Here is a 25,283-nt window from a genome sequence, read left to right on the forward strand (position 1 = left end):
ACATCAAAAAAAACAAAACAAACAAACAAACAATAAAACACAACAACATTTGCATTTTGTTAAGGCAGTGGGTGCAGTATGTGGGGTAATGCTAATAAACAAAATGGCTGCCAGATTTGCCCACTGTACCTTTTTATTCAAATAGCTGTTTCCAGGCTCAGGGTCAATTCTTGTTTTTCAATTCCCAATTCCAATTGCTATTGAAACAATTCCAACACATGATTGCTCAACATTGCAAATTAGCAATATTCTGTTAAAATGAGCTTCACACAGTGGCAACAGATCACTTCAATTGAAGTCACCGTTAGTCAATTAAACTGGCTTCAAATGAATGCAGTTGATGAATCACAACAATGATGTCTCTAAAATACCAACTCCAATTATTTCAAAGGAATTGGAAGTTTATTTTAAAAATTAATTGGAAATTGAATTTTAATTGAAAAACTAGAATTGACCCCAACCCTGGGTGATTCCCATTTGACAAGCTGAGATTCTTAATGTAAGCTGTTCTTAACTGTTCTCCAATCTATTTATTTGACAACATCATTGCTGATTCAAGGTAGAGCTATGTTTTGAACACAAGTCTGTATCAGTGCGTGCATTTGTTTAAATACGTGTTTATTTCCCTGTCCTGAATCCTACCCTCCCCCTCATTCACAATAACATTTTATTCACAGCAAAGAAATAGCTGGACTCTGCACTCTGCCTTGTAGTCTCCACTACGGAGACTCAGAAGTGATCAGTTCTAAGTGAAAATTGGTGTTCTCAGAAGTCATTCATGAGATCACTGTGACGTCATCTAGAAGGCAGTGCATGGAATCTCTGAGAATATATTGCTTAGCAACATCAGAGTTCTGTCTGCAGTGTTTAACAGGTTATCATGCTGCTGCTGTCATGTAGGGTGCTGCTGGACAGTGAACTTGAAGCCCTCATGGTCAGTCAACAACCCACAATATCCCAATCCAGAAGAGTCTTAAATACACCATGTAGCAAATAACTTTAACTGCAAACAAATCCAACATATTTATTGGGTTAGTCTACAAAAAAACCTCTCCTCAAATACTGCAATATTATTGTTTTTAAATCCGGTTTCAGACACCACACTGCTTTTCAGTTGTACTCCTGTGATGCATACAGGAAACTATGCAGGGTTGTGTTCCTCGTAACACAAAGTGGGAAAGAGGAAACCCACCAGAGTTAATGGGTCCTAGTTTAATTCTGCAGACCTTACTATAAAAGCTAGCCGCATGAATACAGATTTAGAAAAGGTATGAAGTTAATTAAAACAGACTCCATAATGCTGTGTATGGGAAGTCTGGAAAACATAATGGCGGCAAAACAATAAACGTAAATGACAGGTTGAACCTTGGTTACACTTTGAAGTCACATTTTTTTGTTCTGTTTAGAGCATCTTTAAAATGCCATTCAACTGCAAGTCTTGTATACGCTATGGTAATTCTTTCAAGCCAGATGCCTGGTTTAACAGAATGACAAAAACATATACACAGAATAAACAAACTAAGTCAATCTGCTGAACAGCACTCTTCAGAATATGTATTTATTAGCCTTAAAGTGCCACCTGGTGGAGAACATCTTTATACAAAAATGTAAATAGAATTGATCAAATATTCCATGAAAACGATCACAATTTGGACTGATGTGTCTGTAGAATGTGCTAACATATCCCAACAGCAGTGTCAGAATCCACACATACTCTTTATTTATATATATGCTCGGAGCACACTCTTAAAGACGTTTAAGGAGGACAGAGATGTTTTAAACTCCTCTAAGTAGCTTTGTTCGTGCACTGGGCGGGCTATATGTCCAGACAACTTTTTAATATTCAAGAAAATCACACAGACTCATTTAATTTGAAGTTTTACGAATCAGAGCAGTGTTAGTACTCTTTATTAAATGCTTTAAAAATTGATCAAGTGGTTGCAAGCCACTTTGGATCCCTGCTAATATGCAGCCTGTGCGATCCAGTGCCTTTACAGGTTTAATAGCATTAGTACTTCAATACATTTATGGTTATAACATGTTTTTAGCTTTGAGGCTATAAAATGCAAAACACCCACCGCTACGTTCTATCATGTTCTATAGCTAAAATATAAATCCTATACCTTATAGCAATGCATCAATATAAAATAGATATTAAATTCAAATATATGCTTACCTTCCAGTATATGGATGAATAGTGTAGAATATATTGAAAAATAAGAAGTGTCTTCAAAAGGCAGAGACTTGATTTCGACCAAACAGCAATCCGTTTTTCAGAGATCCTCAGAGCATAGACCACACAACTTGTAGTTAGCAAGTCGAGTGATACTTGACTGGGGTTTTACCTTCGTTTGTATCGGATTTTCCCTCTGTTGAATACATCAGGAGTCCCAATCTGATCATCAATCTGCCTTGACAGTTCTTATCTTTGAGTTAATGATATATTCTAGAAGGATCCGGTCAGTTCTTTTTTAAAACTAATTGGAGTCGCTCAACAACCTTCAAAATTAATTGGATATAACTGCTTTCCAAAGATATTGGAACATGATCTCATAGTTTCTCTATTTTCAACCCCTCCTTTTTCTAGTCAGGTGAATCACAGTTCACAGGATCCTTGCTATAATACCTCACAATACAATACAAGTTTATATGTGTATTAAAAGAGATGCTATTATATATATATCTCATCATCATCATCATCTTTCTGTGTGATTATATTAACCTGATTATATTATTCCCTCTGAACAGTCTTTTTGTTCCACACTTTGTTAACATAGCTGTAAATGAAAGTAAACTAAACTGAAAAGGTGTTTTTGGTTTAGTTTACTTTCATATACAGCTATGTTAACAAAGTGTGGAACAAAAAGACTGTAGGGGTTTATGACAAGCCTTTGAATAAGCATACAGTGGTTAGTTCAGTTATTTCCATTTAAATGTAAGCTATAATAAAACATGTTAAATATAGTAGCCTTATATTAACTTGTACCATACTTTGCCCAAAACTGACCTCTCTCCATTTCTAAAAGTTGCCTGCACAAGCAGGTTTCCATACACCTTGTTTACTTGCCAAGCCTAGTGTTTAAATTAATATGAAACTCCACTGTAAGCACTCTTCCAAATTCACAGCATGAAGTCATTTTTTGGCCGATTCAAGAGACGACTGGACCGGTATCTTTTCAGATAATAAAAAAACGCTTACATCCTAATTTTTATAACTCAGCTCGCATTATTTTCTTATAATATAATGACATACATACTCCTGTCTTTCTTAAAGCACCTTCCATTGGTTATCATTCAAGGTTTGCAAATCCCGCTTTCAAGAGCCAACACCGAATCCTGCTTTGCGGTGCCAAAGACTAAGCTTCATTTTTTGAAGGTCTAATGCCCTTCCAGAATTATACTGTGTGTCTGAGACAAACATTTAATTTTCACTTTTAAATTCTTCTGTTTCCCTGTAAATAAGTACCTCTGCAGTCAAATCTTTATATAAACTAAACATGTATATTCTTGGTTTAATTGATATTGTAATGTCTAAAAGACTTTTTGTTTAGTTGGAGAAACTGAATTAATTCTTAAATTGATTAAATTAAATGAACATTATCGCAAATGTGTCAACAATATGTTTGCAATATTATCAGTGCTATGCTTCTGTTATAATAAACCTTTACTATGTGCTTTCAACAGTTTAATTTTAAATGGCATTATAAGATGCATTTCTAATTAAGTTACTTCAGTATAACAGTTGCTCCTAGAAATTGTAATATTATTTTTACTCCATTGATAAATCTTTTAAGCTTTTAATGGAAGGTCCATTTATTTATGTCTAAATACAAGCTATCATTAATATATCTTCACTGTTCATACAAAATCCAGTTAAAGCAGGTTTTAAGACAGCCTCTGCTTTTTGCCAATTTTAGGGTTGATTAATATGAAACACTATTGTAAGCATATTCCAATATTTCAAACCAATATTGAACTTAACATATTAACACATCCTACGCTTTCCATTGCCATCTCTTCCTGCCAGGTTCTAATTCATTTCTGTTATATATAGAAAATGATTATTGTAATATAAACTCCTATCTTCTGTTATCCAAAAGGTATTTCTGTTCGTTACTATTAACGAGATCGCTCATTAGAGAGGATCTTGGCTTTTAGATCGCTGACCATCAAAAATCCCCGCTTCATCGGCCAAAACCAATGAGTCATCTTCAACACTGCTTTGACTAGAGCCAGATAAGGACAAGGTTACAAATCGGTTCACTTTATATGCAAAGTTACAGTTTATACTTTAAATGATTTTATAACATGTAGTTCTAATTCAGATATGTCAATACAGCAATCTCTTATAAACTGCAATTCTATTTTACTTCATTGATATACACAGAAGAGGCTAATTTTTAATGAATGAAGTCTGTGATTGTTAGAAACATACACTGCATTAGCTACAGTACGTATGCAAGTTTATTTTATTTAGTAGGAGATCCTGCCTAACTAACTTAAGTGAAAATGTGGGAAAATATAATTTAACATGTATGTATAATGTAAGTCCCACATGAAAGACTATAGAGAAGAATATGTAATGATACAGAGGTGCTTAGAAAAAGCAGTAAGATAAGCGGTGTAGGCTAAAATCAGGATGAAGTACTTGGGACCACGTGCCAGTTCTGACCCTACTATTGCTCATACTGTAGAATTGCTAGATAGAATTGCTATCTACAAAATCATGGAAAGACATATTAGTTTTAGTGGGTTGGAATTATTTTGCTAGCTCTATATAGTTTAACAGTACAGAATCTCATCAGGTGGAGACCACTAACAATCAAAATGTTAAGTTACATAATACAACTCTAGAGGAGTTATACCAAGTTATTGTGTGATCCTCAACTTGGAGCCCACCTAGAACTTTGCCCATCTAAGGCCAAAAACTATTGCACTTTATAAAGCAGAGAGAAGGGCAAACAGGTGAATCCCTGGACATCCTATAATGGCATTTAATTGAAGTTTCTAAAATCTTAAATGGCATAAGTAAAGGAAGCAGAGAACTACTCCAGATACATGGAACACTGCACCTCCCCCTGGTGAACTAAGGTAGTAACATCTAAAACACAAGCTTCATTTACTGCATTAAACTGTTTCCTTTTTGATGTGCTGCGCAGCCATATCTCCTTCCCATCTTATGATGTGTAGTCTGGGCATTGAAACATGAAAAGACAAAACACAACAGCACTTCAGCTTTCATTTCTGCAAGTTTTATTTTCTAATTTCTTCTACCGCAAAGGAACATGATTAGTTTTTACAACAAATGTTGTAGTTCAAGATGTCTTTATTCTAGCGTTGCTTCTAAAATGACCAAAGTACATTTCATCGCTGCCATCCTTAAACATCTTCAAAATGCAGACTAATATATTTCTGTATATAAACTGTACACAAATACAAGGCACTATACACTGTGATTTCATATAGAAATAACTTTCCCTCTTCATTAATTCCATGCCTTTAAAAATACAAACATTTTATTTCAGAATGCAAAAAAAGATTTTATATATATATATATATATATATATATATATATATATGGCATTTTTATTCACATTTTGTTTCTACTACATATCAAGATATGACACAAACCCTTTATAGAGAATATATTTTATTTGTTGTTCTTCCTAGGTGTTTATATAAATATAAATTCTTTATAATGCATTAACACACACAAAATAACACCTTACAAAGAGAATCTTATCAAAAATTGGTAGGCAGTATGTGGCCGAGTGATATCTTTCAGATGTCTTTGGGACAACTGCTAAATGTAAGTGCGTACAAGGTCTATGGATATAAAAGCACTGCTGCCCTGAACCTGAAAATCCACTCCACTGGAAAAAAATAATAATAATAAATTTGCTTAGGGGTCTCCTAAACATTTACAACAGAAAAAAAACAATATAGGACAAACTAGTACAGGCAGGTACATCTAGAACCTAAATGATTTCTTTGATCTTCCTCTCTCCGTCTGAATCTCTTGAAGATTAGGGGAGACTTTACACCGCTGCTGGTTCGAAGGTGGCCGGTCTGCACAGTCATGGTGGGCCTGACCCATCGTGGCTGCATGCCACTCAAAACAGGCCTTTGGCTTTCTTTACTTTCACTTGTTTCCAAGCAGGAAGCGCCTCATATTCTTCTCTCACCATGTCTAACGCTTTCTGAAAATACAAAGACCAAAACACAATTACTACCTTAGGCAGAATATGATTTTTATCCACGAATTACATCACGAAACACAAAAACAAGAAATACTAGCCAAGCAAAATCTCTCCAGTTTCAATCAGAAATATCAAACACCAGCGTTCCTCATGTGCTACCTTGTCTGTGTTGTGTAAATAGGTTTAATCTATTAAGTACCAAATAAATGTATATTTGAAAAAGAACACAAGCTGTACTTATGTAATTTGACACGTTATATTTAGACTTAACTTTTGACGGTTAACAAAATTAGAGTACGCTATCATAACAATGTAGTTAGAGAAAATAACAGGTAGATGCCAGTTAAAATGCTTCAAATGCTTAAAGCGGACAATGGCACTTTAACCGGTTAAGAATTTTGTTTTATTTTATAATTTTATAACTTCGAGTTTTTTTTTTTTTTTTTTTAAAACAGGCACAATGGTACAAATGAAGATATCCAAACTGGAAATTGGTGTGCTGGGGTACAAATAAATGCCAAGGCATGTTAAGTCTTGACCGTGTGGGTAAATGAGGAAGGCTGAGGAAGTACTGTAAAACCTTGAAGCAATGGACATAATTGGTGGTGGAAAATGTCAAAAACTGCCATGCATGTGCTGAGACAAGGACGAGTGTCTGGAAGCTGTTGTCAGACTCAGCAACAAAACTGAGGGCTTGTACCCATTTAAAAGAAGCAAAACCATGTACACTTGGCATCAACAACCAATTTCCAACCCAACCAAATTCACCAGATGTTCGCTCTCCATAACTTAGCTGTGGTGCAATAAAACTAGCAGGTGATCAAACTGTGCAAGTGGGGCCTAACTTCACTTGGTTCCAAGCATTGCAATGGCCAAATCTTGGAACCTTAGGGAGAGAAACAAAAGTGCTGTTTAGTTTAGACAGAAGCTGAAGTTGTAGACAAGCTTGTCGAGTGAGAAGTCGTGATGGTGTACTGCAAGCCTCCAATGAACACGCTGACTGCACTCACCTTCATAGTTGACTCTATCTCCTGGAATGTGAAGTGAACAGTTAACAATGGGTTACATACACTGCTACAACATTGTGACATGAATTAAGCTAGAACACCTTTTTCAGAGACATCTGTACAAATCCACCCCTTAAATACGTAGACCTTTCTCCTGTACAACCATTATTCAAGTTGAGAATGGCGGATCCAGAGGTTATGGTTGTTTTTCTTCGTTTTCATTCCTAATGTATTACTGAATACATCTGAAATGCAGGCTAATCACGCATAGAGGAGAAGAATGCTTTTCAGAGAGACCAGTAGTTTGGATCGGATGAGCAACATAAAATCAGACAGACGCTGCAACATAATGACTAAAATCATTAACCCCGCCCCTAGCCCTACTTGGCTCCAAGCCAAATTCAGAAGTGTTGTGAGGCCAGAGCTTCAATGCTTAGTTCTCGCTTGGCTTGACAAATAGCCAGTGAAAAAGAGGTAAGCGAAGGAAGATCCTTAAAGTCACTAGTGTGCTCCTCAAACCTATCAGCTCTAAGTAATGATTCACAGAGACAATGGTTGTCTTGGTAGTATCCATCCTCATCATGAAATAAAGAACTGCATCTGCCATAGGATTCAGACATGACTGGGATCAAATATGCAGGAAGCCAATGGAAGGGTGATGGCAAAACTCTTCATTATCAGACAGGAAACTTTAAAAAGAGGCCCCATGTTCATGCTTACGCTGAGAGAGCATGAGTATAAATGCCTACCAATAATGGATACATCATATAAAAGATGGGGTAAATGTGTCAAATACCATGCTTCAAAACTAAAGCCAAAACGGAATTACCTGCAAGCCACTTCATGGGCTTTGACAACCCTATCGCTTTCTTATATCAGAGTGTGTTTAGTTTATTCCTAAGCGGCTGGTCCAATCAGAAGCTCTTTACACAGCGATACAGGGCTCAACAGCTTTATCCTGACTGGGCGGCTCTTGCAATCTCTCTTGCTTTTTAGGATTATGCTATTTGCTGAAAAATGTAACACACTTCATTTCAAAATATTAAATTCATATTTTGGTGAATTACAGCTGTAGTAACATTACAGGATAACAACATTGATAAAAGACCACATTAAAAACAAAATATATTTCTCTCTCCTGTTTTAAAAAAGTCTTACATAGACATCCATGCAAAAAAAAAAAAAAAATTGGAATCTGACATGAAAAAAGAGCAGAGTACAGCAAAAAGAAAGGCTGATAATTATTGCACACCTCAGGGGGTCGCAGATTTGTTTCCAAAGCCCCAGTCAGCATCATTTTAATACATAGTCAATTCTCACTGCATTAAAAAGCAGCTTGGTATGGGTATGAAATATCACAGTTAGCTGATGTATTTTCTTCTTGTTTAAATTCCCTTTGCATATAAATTTTCTGTGTCCCTCAGGAAGTTTAAAGTACCACCGCAACCACAAAACAGAAAATATACAAAGCGCTTCTAAACAAGAAAACTACATTGGTTAACATGTCACACTTGTGTATAGAGAGAGCTGCTCCCGGGGATGATAAATTAAACAGGCAGATTTGTACTTGAGGTTTTATCAGCTGTGAAACTAGACATATTCCTCACCTCAAAGTCGTCATCTGAAAGGTAGAGTTCCAGCTTCAAGGGGTCGACACCCTCTGGGAGGGGCCTGGCCAGCAGCTCATCCAGGGGGTAGTGTGTCTTACACAGCCGGGCCAACACGTCCTCCACCAGGATGATCTGACTGCACAACTCCGCCTCCTGCAGACCAGCAACACCCGCCGCCATTAGGAACGAGCATGTTGCAAACAACAAATACTCAAACAGTGCCGAATTAAGAAACACTAAAAGAAGCCAAAATTCAATGACAAACATTACCACTAGAAGGCATTGAAGAATACTTCGAGTTTCTTTTTATTACTTAAAAATAAAAAATAAATAATATTTGACATGTCCACCAGCTGTACACTGAATGTTGCTGCACAAATAATAGTGTGTCTTTGTCGCTGGGAATTGCAGCTTGTACACTTTGTACTGTACTACAAGGTGTGTTACTGGTATAAGAATTTGAGATGCTTTAGTATACCAGTATGGAAACTGGTATGTATTCTACAGTAACTGGTATGTATTCTACAGTAACTGCAAAAGTGACAACAGGACTTAATAAGCGCATGTCCTTCCATTTAAACTTTACTGATCAAGCACAAACCTATTTCTTCAAGATTCCTTACAATGTGGATTTGAAATGGCTAGCGATAAACAGTGTACAGTACATATTAATAACAGTGCACAGGTTCATGTATTGAAAGAGTTCTAGAACAGCCCTTTGTTTCAAAGACACTGGGTCAGGAAGTGGCTGTTCATTACCCTCTCTGTGATTTCCGCAATATCTTCTCTGTGCTCCCAGCTGGGGAACATGTTGGTAAACGTTAGGGGTTCCAGCCCAGCGTGGATCAGGTAGGACTTGGGAGGTTTCTTGTAGTTCTTTTCTAAAATGTAATGAAACGAAAACATTACATTTAGAAAACCACTTTAGTGGTTCATTATTAGTGCTTCTGTTTTAAACAGGTGAAGAATAAAACATGTCAGTAACATATACTCCCCCCCACCCTCCATCGGCTCTAAAGGAGAGCTTTCAGTGTAATGAGAGCTGATGACCATGGGAGGTACCAATAGTATGTACACAACAGTACAGAAGAAGGGGTTGAATTTCACCAATAAAATAAAAAGCTTGAAGCCTTCCAAAGTGATGCCAGAGTTTATGGTTTAACTAGCTAAAAAGAAAAAAAAAAAAACAACATTCAGTGCCGCGGCCTGTCCGATTCATACAATGCACAAACAAAGCAAGAAGGACAGGAGAAAGTTGAGCAAATGTAATTAAATGTAGTAAAATATCCAAGTGGATATCCTCAGTCAGTGCGCTTGGGGGATTCAAGTACACATGCAGGCCAAACAACACTAAAATAGTTCATTGGAAAATGATACATTCATTTGTGTTGAATTGCATGTTATTCACACAACGCGTGGCTCGCTTATCCTGCGAATGGAACCCCTACCTCTGCAGTACTGCAACACAGTCTCCATGGCACACTTCCTGTCTGCATCCCACCGGATTCGAGCAGAGCCCGGAGTCTCACCGTCTGTGGGCCACCAGCCCTGCCACAGGTAAACCTCGTGGTGATTGTCGACCATAAACAGAGCTGTGCAGCAAAAGACGGCATTAAAACCCAGACTGTTTTGGGGTGGTGGGTTAGGAATGTAAATGCTGTAAAAATCTTCACTTCATGTTTTGTACTAATTCACATACTGAAAAGTTGCACCAGCTGTAAAGAGAAACAGCTTGTGATTGACCACTTTGTACTACTAAGTCGGGGGCAGTACAATATTGAAGTGGCTGGTGATTTTAACAATGCATGGTATAGTGAAAGCATTACCTGGCTGTGGGGCAGTGTAAAGGTCTTCTTGTAAGAAAGGCAAAGAATTCACTAGCTCTGCATGCCTCGAGTGATAAAGATACTCCGTTGCATGAAACTCCCCAGAAGAACTACTCAGGATAAACAGACGTGGAGTAAAGTTGAATTTACCAGGATCTTGACAAAGTAAAAATATATATATATAAATTATTATTTATTTATTTTTATTTTTTTACAGTTACTGCAAAAAAAACAACAACAAAAAAACACACCCTTATGTTTCCTATATATTCCAGCTTTAAATGTACTTTTGATGAGCTGTAATCCTACCTTGCAACATACAGTCATAAGCTTTCCTGTCTCTCTTTCCCACAGCTTCCCAGAATCCTCCTGGCTCTGCTCCCTCATCACATTCATGTATTGTCACTTTACTGCTGCTGTGAAGCCCTGCTTCCAATGGACACCTGCAAGCAAAGTGTCAAAAACAGTGTTGCATATCCTGTACTTCACGTATCCGTTTACATTACATTCTTTTAATGTTCCAGAACACGTTGCAGCGTTTTCAAGAAACTTACTTCATTTCTGCTCTTTCCCGTGTGTCTGTATCGCAGCAATATGCTCTTAAAGAATTTGTCATGAGGATCGTAATGTATCCACGTTTTACTCCCTCCTGCAACTCTGCTTGTAGTTTTCTATTCTCATAACACACCATTTTTGTCAATCACACCATCTTTGCTGCAGTAGGGAGAATGAACTGGATACAATGCGATGCTCATAATAATAATAATAATAATAATAATAATAATGTATTTTTCCTGCCTAACATGCCTGAGAAAGTTGAGAAATGTATTCCTCAGTTGATAAAGTAAGTAAAGTTAGGTAAGAAAATTAATTACAGTAAGCCGGTTAGTAAGCTAGAATGCAGAAATCAGGAGGTAGGTTTATATGCCAGTCCATCAATATACAATACTGCGAGTCTCATGTGTTTGTATGGAAATACTGCACGCACTGTTCTTTTATCTTGTTGGCTGCAGTCCTTCCCACATCCCTGGTGTGTGGCTGAGCCTTGCAGCCGTGCCAGAGATAGATAATGGCTTTGTTGACATTGAGAAGGATCATGGAAGCCCTGGAGCGCAGGCTGCTGCAGTGACAAGCCGTCTCCAGCAAGTTCCCTTCGACCGGGACCTCTCCTCGCACGCAGTACAACCGCCAGTCACCTGGGAGGCAAAAGTAGTAGATGCAGTTGATGAACTCCGCTCACACCACACCCCTCAGCCTCATGCCGTCTCAGGCTTGTAGAAATGCATTCTTTTTAAATGTATTTTACATTGTTCTTTGCTCATAAAGAGAGTTGCTATTTCTTCCAAGTCCCTTCTGGCTGCAAATGAAAATGTTACCACAATTCTCCTGGAAACGTATTGTAATACACTGTCTGTGCGATATCTGCCACAAGCAGGCTATAACTAAACTACTGTAGACCTGGATCCCCAGTGGTTTTCCATGTAAACAAACACATGCAGGGGAAATCCAGTGGAAATCACAGGGACTTCCTTGTTGATGTTTTTTATCCAAACCAACACCCTAATCCCGTCAGTCAGCCGAGGGATTTCATCCAAATTCCCGTAACCTGTAACCTGAAGGACAAAGCCGCTGGAATATGAATAATATTTACTTTGCGTATTTTCTTCTTCCTCTTCCCTTTTCCCTGAATGCACAATCATCCCTCCATTGAAACACTGCAGGAAACAGGGGGGCTCCTTTCCTTGTAACACCTGAACCTGGGGGGGGGGGGGGGGAATAAAAAGTTATCCATTTGAAACAAACTTTGAAATTCTTGACTTGGGAAGGGAATAACGCAAACTGGTTTATTAATCCAGTAAATATTGAAATGTGTAAATTGGCCTGGTACGGTACTAGAAGAACCTGATATAGTTTCTACTGCAAGGGACATGGCAGGAGCAGGGTAGAGCTCTTAAACCTGTGTCACACGTATGGGAAACTGAGGAAACACGATGCACAGAAAAGCCAGGCATTATTTCATATAAATCTGTACTATCCCTACACAGACCTGTGAACTAAGGTGGTTACCTTTTCATTGCATCTTTTTTCTTATGGAAACACATTATTTTTCCAGGTGTCCAAATAAAAATGTCTTCTGGAGGCCAGCACTGAGTGCAGGGCTAGTGCGAGTTTGTGGCCCTGTACTCTAACTGAACACACTTACCTGAGCTCCCCTCTCCTCATCCAGCTCCACTGTCATCAAAGCAGATGTCCCCTTCTCGCTCACCGTCGAGTGCCGCCCCTGCCAGAAGAAATAGGCACATTTCTCCTTCCCAGCGCCAGCACTACGAACCTGCTCCGGCTTCTGCCTTTTCCCAACTGCAAGAGAGATTCAAAACAGAAGATCAGCAGAAAGCATGAACAGTGATACTAACACTGTAGACCACCCTGTATGTGTTGGTGGGACAGTGAAGAGTGAGCTCCATTCTATTCAGAAGCTTGTATGCAAGCTCAGAGCTACCAAGCAGAACATCTCAACACAAAAGAATACAAGCATTCTGCATTTGGATTCACAGGGCTACCTTGTTGGATAAATATGAGCTAATGCTATGCACTGCTAGCTAATGATAAATGTTTGCTGATGCCAAGTCAAATTATACTGTTTTTTAATGTAAGACACATTAGTGAAACATTAACTGTGGCACTTTGGATTATTTCAAGCTTGTGGGGACTACATTTCAATAACATACTGATTGCTTAAAGAAAATCAGGTGGCAAATGTCTTTATTATTAAATGTTAGTAATCAAAAGATGTCGATTTCAACAAGCTGAAATAACAGCACTCGCACACAAGTCAATTCAGTGGCTCATCTCCAGATATCACACTTGTTAGTGGATGAGTATTCACATTGCAAAACTACAACAACTGCAATGTTGCTGCTAATCCTCCCATGTGAAGAGGCTGCAAGGTTCTTAAACTGTACTGCCAAGCAAGTGCATTTTAAAATCAGTGCCTGCTGCATACAGTAGAACATGTGCAAAAACAGGAGAGAAAAATACATTTCATTATTTTGTATCTATGTTGCTGCCACTTCATTTCAAACTATGCAATGACCAAATGAAGTATATTTGCAGCAAGGCACAGCGTTCACTTTAAGAATGGGCAAGTGATTCCAAAATCTCCAGAAAAAAATAAACTCAAATGCCAAAAGCAGCGTATGGTACTGATGATACAAAAGCTCCTGGTTTTATTTCCTCTTGTTGTGAGTGATTTATGGGACAATACAAAGTTATTCAACACACATGTAGAATTGGTGAAGGGCTGCTTTCCACTAACCTGCAGCGCTCACCATGTACTTCCACTTCACCACATACGTGTCTCCTTCATGGAACTGCCCAATACTCTGCTTGGGCAGCCGGCTGTAGTCAAACTCCAGAATGTGCCACACATCTATGCACTGAGTGGTGATCTCAAACAGCCTCCTGTCATCCCCTTCCACAAACCCCGAACCGCGCCCAACATTCATGCCATCCAGCACTGTGCCCACTGGAGTCTTGGGCACTGGCAGCATCAGCGCTGCACTGTACGGCTTAAACTCATGACCGTGCTGCTCGTGCTAAAATTATGGAGGAGGGGAAACAAACAAATCAACAACAAACAAAAAAAGGAAAGGAAAGTTTATATATATTATTGCTTTAAGTAATGCGGTAGTACCAAGTTCAAATTCATATTTCATAGTTTAAAAAGCATTACTGTCCAAATGGTCATGGAAGATAGACGGCTCAAGGTTCAGCTAATCAAATAGAACATTCTGGCAATTTGCATTGATCATTGCTTTCAGTAGCATTTTTGCTGGTTGAAAAAGAACGAACTGTGCCTCTTATTTATCGGTTTTATTTTTTAGTTTACATAAAATTCACACCCTTCAAATTATAAATGATGAGAAGGAAATTATTATTATTATTATTATTATTATTAATTTGGCATTTGACTAAGGGCCGCTCACCAGTATGAATGAATCAGACCTACCTTCTGCTCAGTGGACTGCTCATTTCCATTCTTTGGAGACAGCTTCTTCGATTCTGTCCAGTCCAAGAACTTCTCTTTGAATAACGTTGTTTCGTTGTGCTCAGTAAGTCTGCCAAAGATAGCCCAGTCAGGACGTCCCTGTCCTTTCCTATAGAAACAAAAACAACAAAATACCTGATGAAAACATGCAACTGATTGGAGGTTTGGAGTCTGCAAATTAGCACAGGCATTTCAGGTTTTCAAAATTAATCAACTTCACAAATATCTTTGGAAGGTCCCTACATCATTTGCTTCAGCCAGATGAGACTATAAAAGGACATTTTGTAACGAGTACCTAAAATGTTTACACATATTGAAGTGCTTGGCTCAAAATCTTAACCAGGAAAAAAAAAATGCTTTGCATGGATGGCTTCAAGAAAACAAACCAGCATCTGAAAAGCAAAACCAGGTCCCATGGGCCTTCACAATTGGTTTAGAAAACCTTTGCATTGTAAACTCTGCAAGCAGCCTGAAGTCAGACTGTTTGAAAAACCTTTGCAGGCTTAGCTGGTACATTAGACTGTATTTACATCCTGTTTGCAAAATGCACATTGTATTCAAGCAAACAAATACAAGAAAAAGAATGAATAGAAACAGAATGTACAGACCAGCTAGTTAACAGCATGTTGGTTTCATGTTTGTATTGAAACCATTTTGTTCATGATCAATGAACTCCAGGAAAGGGAGGAGAGCCTTTCTGCCCACTCAGTGGATTAAAAAAGCTGACAGCAATACAATGAACACACAGTACAAATGGAAGATCCCTGCCTGGGTATGAGCGCGTTGCACTCCCCTGGGTCCAGGGGATTGATGTCGCAGTTAGTGTAGTCAAAGGTGCCGTTCCACAAGTGCTTTGCCAGCTGGAATGCCACCTTTCTCTGAGCCAAAGTAACCTCTTTCCCATGCCACACGTACACCTCACTCCCAAAATCGAACACAAGCACCTGCAAAAATAGATAAACAAAATTAACTGCTGCTGCCAACAGATGGTCATGCCGAGTGTTAAACTTGACCCATTTAGAAACGTTCGTCCCACTTGCTTTTCATTAGGATTCTGGACCTCGGTTCTACCCGACTTTCTGCCAAGTTTCAGTTTATTTTGTGACGATTTACAGCAAGCTGACTACATGGACACTCCTTGTATACCACTATAATAAAAAGCAATAATTCCCCAAAACACCCGACATGTTCACGCTGTGGCTAACTACTACACAGTACAGTGAAAACAAAAGCTTCAGGCACTCCAATAAAATATTATAAGAACATAAGAAAGTTTACAAACGACAGGAGGCCATTCAGCCCATCTTGCTCGTTTGGTTGTTAGTAGCTTATTGATCCCAGAATCTCATCAAGCAGCTTCTTGAAGGATCCCAGGGTGTCCGCTTCAACAACATTACTGGGGAGTTGGTTCCAGACCCTCATAATTCTTTGTGTAAAAAAGTGCCTCCTATTTTCTGTTCTGAATGCTCCTTTATCTAATCTCCATTTGTGACCCCTGGTCCTTGTTTCTTTTTTCAGGTCAAAGAAGTCTCCTGAGTCGACATTGTCTATACCTTCTAGGATTTTGAATGTTTGAATCAGATCGCCACGTAAAATATATATATATGTTCTCGTAATAGTTCGGTCCAGATTTTAATTTTAGAAGCTTAATGAGCATGGACAAAAACAATAAAAATGTAGTTTACTTATAATGTGGCTACATGTAAACAGCACTTTACATCCTGTAGGATTCAGTTAAAGTGTCAACAACCCCAGGGACAGACTGGCAATGCAGAAAGAGCTGCTGATACACAGAACTGGTCAGCCTGGTTCCTGGGGTGCGATGTAAAGCATGCTGCAGCCTCTCCAATGCCTGACCTCTTTGGAGTCCAGCAGTGTGCACCGCGGCACTTTACCCCAGAAGTCATCGACTGGGACAAGCTTGTCGTCCACCAGCCGGTAAATGCAGTTAGTTTCTACTATTGCACTTTCATAGAGCTCATCTTCCTCTGGGCTTCCAGCACCTACACACAAAAAAGAAAACACTGGTTTAGCTGTATTAGCAGGTTACATTCGTATATGCAACTGCTAAACACAATATTGAGTTATTTCTTTTAGCTGAATAGTTGAAAATAACAACCATAAAAATCCATGCAGACTCAAAATAAGCAAACTGTGTAACATATATAAATTGCAGTACAAAAAATGGATGTGTGCAAAGCAATTCATGTATATACAAAAGAAGTCCATTTAGTTTTATGCTTTACATTGTCAAAATATGTAGCATGTCAATTTTAAATGAATCTTTTTTAAAAGATGATAAATCCAGTACCCTGATAGTTGGACTGTCCTCCCAGCAGTTTCCAGAACTCTCTCCCTGCGTGGCTGTGTGTGTTGATTCCTTCCTCTATCGTCTGCACATAGGCAGCTCTGCAGCCCAGGTCTCTCTTTGTTTGGATAAAGCCTGCAAGTTCACTGGCCTAGAGAGGGACAAGAGAAAGATGTGTGCGCTGTTGTGGTGGACTGAAGTACTGTACGACATCAAGATTTTAACATAACCATGCAGAAACCAATTTCTTTATTTCAAGCTACCTACTTTACTCTAGTTGAGTATCTTATAGATTATATCAAATTCAGGGATATCACTGCAGAATTATTTCTGTTTATACAGGCCCGTCTCAGTTTGAGGAAAACCAACGGATTATGAATAAAAGAAAGCAGGAGCCAAAAAAACGATATCATAGAATGGACTAAAGAGTAGACAGCAATTGCATATTGGCTGCTCTTCAAGCAGCAGAAATCAATAGGCAAAAGCTTCATAAAGCTGAACTAGACATTTACTTTCATAAGGCATGGGTCCATCAAGAACCCTTTCAAACCTTCAAGACAATAGGTTTTCATTAGTTTCAGAGCAGTGAACTTCCTGCAGCTGCATCCTAACTAATCTTAACTTCCTCTGTTTGATCATCACTCCACTTTTGTGTAGAATTCCTTTGTATCTTTACAAAGAAGTGGGAAACCCTGTTAATCTTGTTTAAGCCAGGGGTGGAAAGAGAACACAAACTACGTTTTGAATTGCCAGCTAGTTTAACATATACTACTACAACCGACATCTGTACAACGTCTTGTATCCCAAAAGCATTGCGCATCAAACAAAATCAAGGAAAGGAGGACACTTCCAAAGACTTGCAATGTGTACAGCCACTCAATGACACTTTGCAATGTAGAAGCGTGCACCACATTGAGGAGACCAGTGCATTACAAAGAATTTCACAGCTGGGGGGGGGGGGGGGGGGGGGGGAATACATGAAGATTAGTATTCAAGACAGCAGCCCTCTTGCAACAGTGGTTGGCTGATCTTTAATTGGCATGCCTCTTACTTAGAGGAAGAGAGCTTATTCAGATCAGGGCCAAAGTGGCAGCTGTACCATAGTGTGCCGTGCCGATTACAGTGCCCTGGAGACCGAGTGGAGCCACAGAACAGCATCTCCACTAGCTGTGCCAGCCTTCCTTTTAGAACCAGCCCGAAGTTTGGGAATGTTCTCCCTCACTGTGTCTTTGAAGTAAGATTAAATGTTGCAGTTCAACCTGAGCTATCAAATCAGACTGTACAATCTAACCAAAGACTGCCATCAGAGCACTCTTTAAAAGGTATGAGTGCAGTGCATTATATACACATTAATGCTCCTGGACGTGTACCTTGTTTTAATGGGATTGATAAACAAGGACTGATGGTTATATTCATGGGGCTTTCCCCTTCCATTTGTACTTGCCCTATCAAGACTCTTACGAATAACACAGCGTGAGTAACCAAAGCTCAGGAAACACAAAGCCAATTGTTCAGGAACAGTGGCTTGAAACCTCGTTCTAGGAGATCGGGAGACCTAGTATGAGGCAACTTTGATGTATCAAACCCCAAATCTCCCCTGGTGTGCCATGCAGTGTCCTAAAGAGGCTTTGTGTTCCCTTGTTTAAGACTACCACATTGAACCCTTCTTAACATGGCTATACCTGTAGGTTTATACTGTGAAGTTGGTGGGTGACAGAACTAATCTCACGTAAACAAAGAACAAAGATCCTTCTATAATAAACAATGTGAAAAAAGTAGTATCCCTGAGATAGACAGATAGATCTAGATATAGATATAGATATATACATAGATTATATATATATATATATATATATATATATATATATATATATATATATATATATATATATACACACACACAGTATATCTATCTATCTATCTATATATATATATATATATATATATATATATATATATATATATATATATATATATATATATATATATATATATATATATAGATATATAGATATATAGATATCTACTGCGATAGAGAATTAATCATGAACTTCTAACACATTTCAGATGCACAGCTCAGTCGAGGGCAAAGAAACCTCAGGCACGGCCTTCCTTACGAGTCATTGATCAGGATTATAGATATAGTACGGCACCCTGACCTTGGCTTTCTCGATGACGTTTCCAAACTCCCCTATCCATATGAAGCAGTGGTGAGGTGTAACTAGCAAGAAGCAGTCTCCACTGTTCAGGGATGATGCTCGTGGTTCAACCAATCTTGTTTGTACATGTCGTCGGCCTGGTCAAGAGAACAAAACCAAAAAAAAGTGTGTTCCTCTTAAAGCAACAACTTGAAAATAAACAAAATCAGAAGCGTGACAACTGCCTTTGATGTCAGAATGACAAAAAAAGATGACTGCATCTTGTACAAAAAATGCATTTAAAATCGGAATAAAACAGAGGACAATCCAATAACCCAACTATAAATATGTACATGTGCAGCAAAAATACAGGGTTGAAAAGTGATCTTTTAATAGTCAGCCAATAAAAAAAAACAACTTGCATACTTTTAAACTTAGAAGATCCTCTAGGCACACTGAGAGAACAGCCCAAGACTTTGTAAACTGAAACTGCCGCTGGGTTAACCCAGCTGTCCCCAGTGGTGTCTGCTTGTGACATCTTTCTACCTTTTATGTCTCTACATAAATGTAATTGAAGAGCAATGGAACCCATTGTCACAAGACTAAAAGACATACTGATCCTCAGATCTACCCGTCATATTGTATTTACTGTGGACATTTTAACTGGTATGAGTTTACATACGATAAACAGAACCAGATCTTCACTAAACTGGGCAATTCCGGTAGCGTTAGAAACCTACACTAGTCCTGCACGGAGTGATCAGGACGCAGGGGTCTGTGCAGTCAGACCGCTGTAAAATAATGTGTTTCTCACCTGTAGCTACATGCACAGCTCTTAAAAGTAAACCTATAGGCTGTGAACCTGGTTATTTCAATAATATACCAGGACTGGGAGCAGGACTACGGACTAGTATATGTTTTGAACACTGCAATTATTACATTCCAGTGATGCCGAAACTAAGGAAGAAGGGAGTTTTTATTGATACATGTTTCAAATTGCTTACCTTTGACCTGCATCAGCATTAGTTTCTTGTACGGCACAGCACTGTTGTTGGACATTTGCTCAGTTATATTGACACTCCTGAGACTAACGCTGCTGAAGTTTTCTTTACTTGCCAGTCCAGCCAGTGCCACCTCTGAGTAACCTGAATTCTTGGTCACTAAAATAATGAATAAATATTACTTTTCAGCACCAAGTCATTTTGCAAAATGACAACCCTCCTATTACTTATTTAAAAGTGTCATGGTCTTATATGGTACCACATATATTATAATTAATTTATATATATATATATATATATTATATATATACACACACACACACAAACACACACACAACGGGCAAGCCAAAGAACATGACCTCTTAACTGGCCTGTTGTGTTGAGTGGAGTACTATTTCTAGGTTGTCAGTGTTAAAGTTCAAAATAGAGTTACATAAGAAAGTTTACAAACGAGAGGAGGCCATTCAGCCCATCTTGCTCGTTTGGTTGTTAGTAGCTTATTGATCCCAGAATCTCATCAAGCAGCTTCTTGAAGGATCCCAGGGTGTCAGCTTCAACAACATTACTGGGGAGTTGGTTCCAGACCCTCACAATTCTCTGTGTAAAAAAGTGCCTCCTATTTTCTGTTCTGAATGCCCCTTTACCTAATCTCCATTTGTGACCCCTGGTCCTTGTTTCTTTTTTCAGGTCAAAGTAGTCCCCTGGGTTGACATTGTCTATACCTTTTAGGATTTTGAATGTTTGAATCAGATCGCCGCGTAGTCTTCTTTGTTCAAGACTGAATAGATTCAATTCTTGTAGGCTGTCTTGCATACGACATGCCTTTTAAACCTGGGATAATTCTGGTTACTCTTTCTAGAGCAGCAATATCCTTTTTGTAACGAGGTGACCAGAACTGAACACAATACTCTAGGTGAGGTCTTACTAATGCATTGTAGAGTTTTAACATTACTTCCCTTGATTTAAATTCAACACTTCTCACAATATATCCTAGCATCTTGTTGGCCTTTTTTATAGCTTCCCCACATTGTCTAGATGAAGACATTTCTGAGTCAACATAAACTCCTAGGTCTTTTTCATAGTGAAATTGAAGAAGGGAACTATCTCCCATATGATATTTATAATGCACATTTTTATTGCCCGCATGCAATACTTTACACTTTTCTCTATTAAATTTCATTTGCCATGTGTCTGCCCAATTCTGAATGCGGTCTAGATCATTTTGAATGACCTTTACTGCTTCAACAGTGTTTGCCACTCCTCCTATTTTTGTGTCGTCTGCAAATTTAACGAGTTTGCTTACTATACCAGAATCTAAATCATTAATGTAGATTAGGAATAGCAGAGGACCCAATACTGATCCCTGTGGTACACCACTGCTTACCTCACTCCATGTTGAGGTTTCTCCTCTAATCAGTACTTTCTGTTTTCTACCTGTTAACCACTATTGAAACAGTTAGCAACCATACTAAATGGCTACCATATTCTGTAATAGAAGTGCTTGTACAGCACTGTTGCTAATTTGTTGACATGCTGAATAGAATTGTGGATTGAGATAATGAAAGTGGACCCACAATTCCATCTTACCTGTGAACACTGCAGGCACCCCGTTTATAAAAGGAAATTAGGCTGGACAAAAATAACAACAGAGATTGAAAACAGGGCAAGAGTGGGGTTGGGTGGGAGTGCTGATTTGAAAGCATGATAACACACCTCAGAGTGATCAAATGGCTACGGGCAGGGGTTCATTTGTGCCAGATCCCAGACCCAGCATTAGAGTTTCCTAATGATGAACCGTATGGAAAAAAAAATAAAAATAAAACACGCTTTCCTGTTCCATTAATTGAATGACTTAAGTGTACTATACAATTATATATTTTAAGATGTGGCATCTATGAGCATGGAAATTACTATTTTTTTACACCCCAAATGGTGAAACGCCAAAAAACTAGCCCTAACACCAACAGTGTCATCGCTCCTGTTCACCAGAATCACTGGTATTGTTCAAACCTGAAGATTGGGTTAAAACAACAAAGATCCGAAACCTACAAGATGATTCACAGAACCATCCATATTTATGCTTCAAGTTCTCAAGGTCACTACATTAGGTCTATAAATAGAAATGCTATACAATTAGAAGATGCAGCACCTTTTTGTTTACAAATGAACCCCTGGATACAGGAACATATCTGAACACCTTGTTGTGTGTTGTTGCTCTCTCGAAATTATCAGGAGAGGTTCATGCAACTTTCATTACAGGTCACCCCAGTTGTTATCTGATGTAAAATTTGACTGAATTAGCAGATCAAATAACGTGCAATTGCGTTTTCTTTTTTTTCTTTTTAACAAAGTGGCGCTTACAACAGTTTGGTCTATGTACACAGAACAAACCTAACCTAACAGACCCCACTTTGCTGCCCCCACGCCTGCTTACTCTTCTCCGCTCTCATCCTCTTGGACTCCATGAAGGCGATGTTGAGCCTCTGCTCTGTGTATTCCTGGTAGATGTCCTCTCTCGCAGCGAGCTGTTTCAGAGGGTTTCTGGAAGACTGAACGTTGCGCATCGGCCTCACAGCTCGCTTGTGTTCTGCCACCGCAGAGGTGAGCCTAGGGCAACAGCACAGAAGACATTTTTAAACAGCTTCACCATACCAGTGCTACTCGATTCTGTATTGCCTCTTAGCAGGTTAACTGTTTTAGAACCTGGGAGTAAAAACCTGGACTGGATCTCGAGGGCCAGAATTGAGTTCCACTGACAATATAGTAATTATCATTGTAATTTATTCACGATTTTGATGGTGATACACAGTATTATCCAGGTTACATCACTTGTAGACATAAAAAAAAAATCAGATTCAATTACTTAAGAGCTTCTGTTACAATTACATTTTGGTAGGTTTTTATATGCTTTAGGAGCTTTTAAGCTCTTTAAAATCACTGGCAACAGGCTTGGTTTCACATGCTGTCCTCTGTTATAAAAGTTCCAATAGTCAACGTGTTATTAATATTCATAGAGTGCTATTGGTTGAAAAGTATTGGAATTCACTCTGAAATTCAGGCTTCTTGGTGTTGTTGCAGCTTACAGCATATAAAAGAGGGCTGCCTCATGGATTGTTTTACCTACTACTCCCTACAACTGTTACCGGTACGTTTACAGTATGAAGCAGTCATGTCTAAACATGCATGTATGGTTCTCTCCACCTTCTGCATATTACTTTTACAAAATACAACTTTTCAGGTTGAATACTCTGTTACATATACACGCAGTACTCAACTTACTTTGGTGTAAGAGGGTCAAAGATGACGTCAAAATCGTCTTCAGCAATATCGAAATCTCTGGGCAACTGGGAGAAATCTTCTAAAGGTCGGTAGAATTTGGCAAAAATTTCATCATCGTCCAACTTCATCACCTCTTTTACAGACTTTTCCGTCACTGTTAGCATTGTCTCTTGCATTCCTCCCACTGTAGACAAAGAAACAGCAGACTGAATGGGTCAGAATAGACACAGAGGTGGCCCCAAAACAAAGAAGCAACATTGATATTGAGGGATGTCCTTGGAAGAAAAACACCACAAGAGGAACACATTCTAGCTTCATAGTATATAGAATTAAATTAAAAGGGATGAGGAGGAACAGTTTGACAACCTTAACCCACAAACACGTCAGTTTTCAGGAATACATCGTCATACGTTTTGGTTGTGTCACCTAATGCAGAACAGGGAGTTTTACTCCAATATATGAGGCCAAAATTTGTGGATCCCCTTTTCACTATCCTTTTAACCCCTGAATTTCCTGAATGATGTTGTAATCCGCACTCAGCAGGCTAGTGATTTTCTTAATGTTCTACATGTATGTTTTCCTTACAAATATGCTTTTATAACCCCTCTCACACATTTTTTATATTATTATATTATTATATTATTATTATTATCATTATTATCATTATTATTATTATTATTAATTTCTTAGCAGATGCCCTTATCCAGGGCGACTTACAGTTGTTACAAAGTATCAATACAAAGTATCACATTGCAAAATATCACATTACAGATAACAGCAGTTATAAAGTACAGTAAAATCAAGAGAAATAAGAGCAAATTCAAATAAGAGCAAAATAAAGAACACAGTAAATAAATGACCTTTAAGAGCAAATTCGACTAAGAACAGTTACTTAGTTAAGATATTTGCTTACGAGAGTAAACTCCATTAAGAGCACATAGTAAGTACGATAAATGTATAAGAATGATTTCAAGTAAGAGGAATTACAAAAAGCGTGAATATGGACACCTTCAAGAGTAAAATCAACTACAAGATACAGAAATTTTTTATAATTAAAAGCAGTAGTTAATACAATTTCTTGAAATTTTAAAACAGTTTGTTTGAACTCTATGGAGTTTGAGAAGTTAAAAAAAAACATATTATAAATAGGGCTTCTGATTTTCGGTTTTAAACCAATAAACACTGATCACCCGATGCAAAAAAAAAAGAAATCGCTGCATATCTAGTAAACACATAAACACCAGAAAAACACTGGAGATGTTTATTCAATTCGTTGACTTGACCCCTTTCCCTGTGAAAAATAAATAAATTAAAAAATACAGTAATACAAAAAAACAACATCTCACATTGATTCGTTCTAAATACTTTAAACCCACCCCAACTACTAAGTGGCAGCAAATTCCTACATTTCTACTGAAGAAATCTAACAAGTGTGCAAGATTTAAAATGAGATTACAATTACTGCAGCGGAGGATTGTTCTTTCAGTTCCATGTACACGCTCAAAAACCACAGAAGAATATGCCCGTGACCATAAGGATTTCATAGAAGCCAGCAAAGGAAAGAAGGTACATGAAGTGTGCAAGTACTGTCGAGTTAATACTATTGGTGACAGAAAAATAACGCTCAAGAATTGTGGAAAGTAACCAAAATCAATAATTTCACACAATATATAAAAAGCAAAAGTCCATCCCCTCCTAAAAAAAACAAAACAATTTACGTAAACTCGAAAATAGCTAAAAATAAGCACAGAAAAATGAAATTAATAAAAGCAAAAGCCCTAATTATAAAACAGATAAATAGATAGGAAACAAAACCTGGTACAATTGTGCACACAGCGACAGAGGAACAGCAGTAGACACTGTGCT

General features: G+C 38.2%; 1 protein-coding gene across 4 annotated transcripts in view; it reads right to left on the reverse strand.

Moving 5' to 3' along the window:
* Positions 1 to 5,230: 5,230 nt before the first annotated feature.
* Positions 5,231 to 25,283, reverse strand: part of LOC117435459 (supervillin-like) — a 113,121-nt gene continuing 93,068 nt past the window's right edge. For all 4 annotated transcript variants that reach the window (XM_059019627.1, XM_059019636.1, XM_059019640.1 and 1 more), the window contains 19 exons: positions 23,418 to 23,601; positions 22,573 to 22,745; positions 20,142 to 20,297; positions 19,159 to 19,295; positions 17,003 to 17,150; positions 16,549 to 16,694; positions 15,460 to 15,635; positions 14,653 to 14,800; positions 13,960 to 14,239; positions 12,847 to 13,001; positions 12,295 to 12,400; positions 11,632 to 11,839; positions 10,953 to 11,086; positions 10,644 to 10,799; positions 10,266 to 10,409; positions 9,577 to 9,698; positions 8,815 to 8,970; positions 7,211 to 7,231; positions 5,231 to 6,200 (listed from right to left, as the gene is read on the reverse strand). In XM_059019627.1, the coding sequence (XP_058875610.1) occupies positions 6,114 to 6,200; positions 7,211 to 7,231; positions 8,815 to 8,970; positions 9,577 to 9,698; positions 10,266 to 10,409; positions 10,644 to 10,799; positions 10,953 to 11,086; positions 11,632 to 11,839; positions 12,295 to 12,400; positions 12,847 to 13,001; positions 13,960 to 14,239; positions 14,653 to 14,800; positions 15,460 to 15,635; positions 16,549 to 16,694; positions 17,003 to 17,150; positions 19,159 to 19,295; positions 20,142 to 20,297; positions 22,573 to 22,745; positions 23,418 to 23,601 (2,837 nt within the window). In that variant the 3' untranslated portion in view covers positions 5,231 to 6,113. The remainder of the gene's footprint in view (positions 6,201 to 7,210; positions 7,232 to 8,814; positions 8,971 to 9,576; positions 9,699 to 10,265; positions 10,410 to 10,643; positions 10,800 to 10,952; positions 11,087 to 11,631; positions 11,840 to 12,294; positions 12,401 to 12,846; positions 13,002 to 13,959; positions 14,240 to 14,652; positions 14,801 to 15,459; positions 15,636 to 16,548; positions 16,695 to 17,002; positions 17,151 to 19,158; positions 19,296 to 20,141; positions 20,298 to 22,572; positions 22,746 to 23,417; positions 23,602 to 25,283) is intronic.

This window comes from Acipenser ruthenus, chromosome 3, assembly GCF_902713425.1.
Source record: "Acipenser ruthenus chromosome 3, fAciRut3.2 maternal haplotype, whole genome shotgun sequence".
Taxonomy (NCBI): domain Eukaryota; kingdom Metazoa; phylum Chordata; class Actinopteri; order Acipenseriformes; family Acipenseridae; genus Acipenser; species Acipenser ruthenus.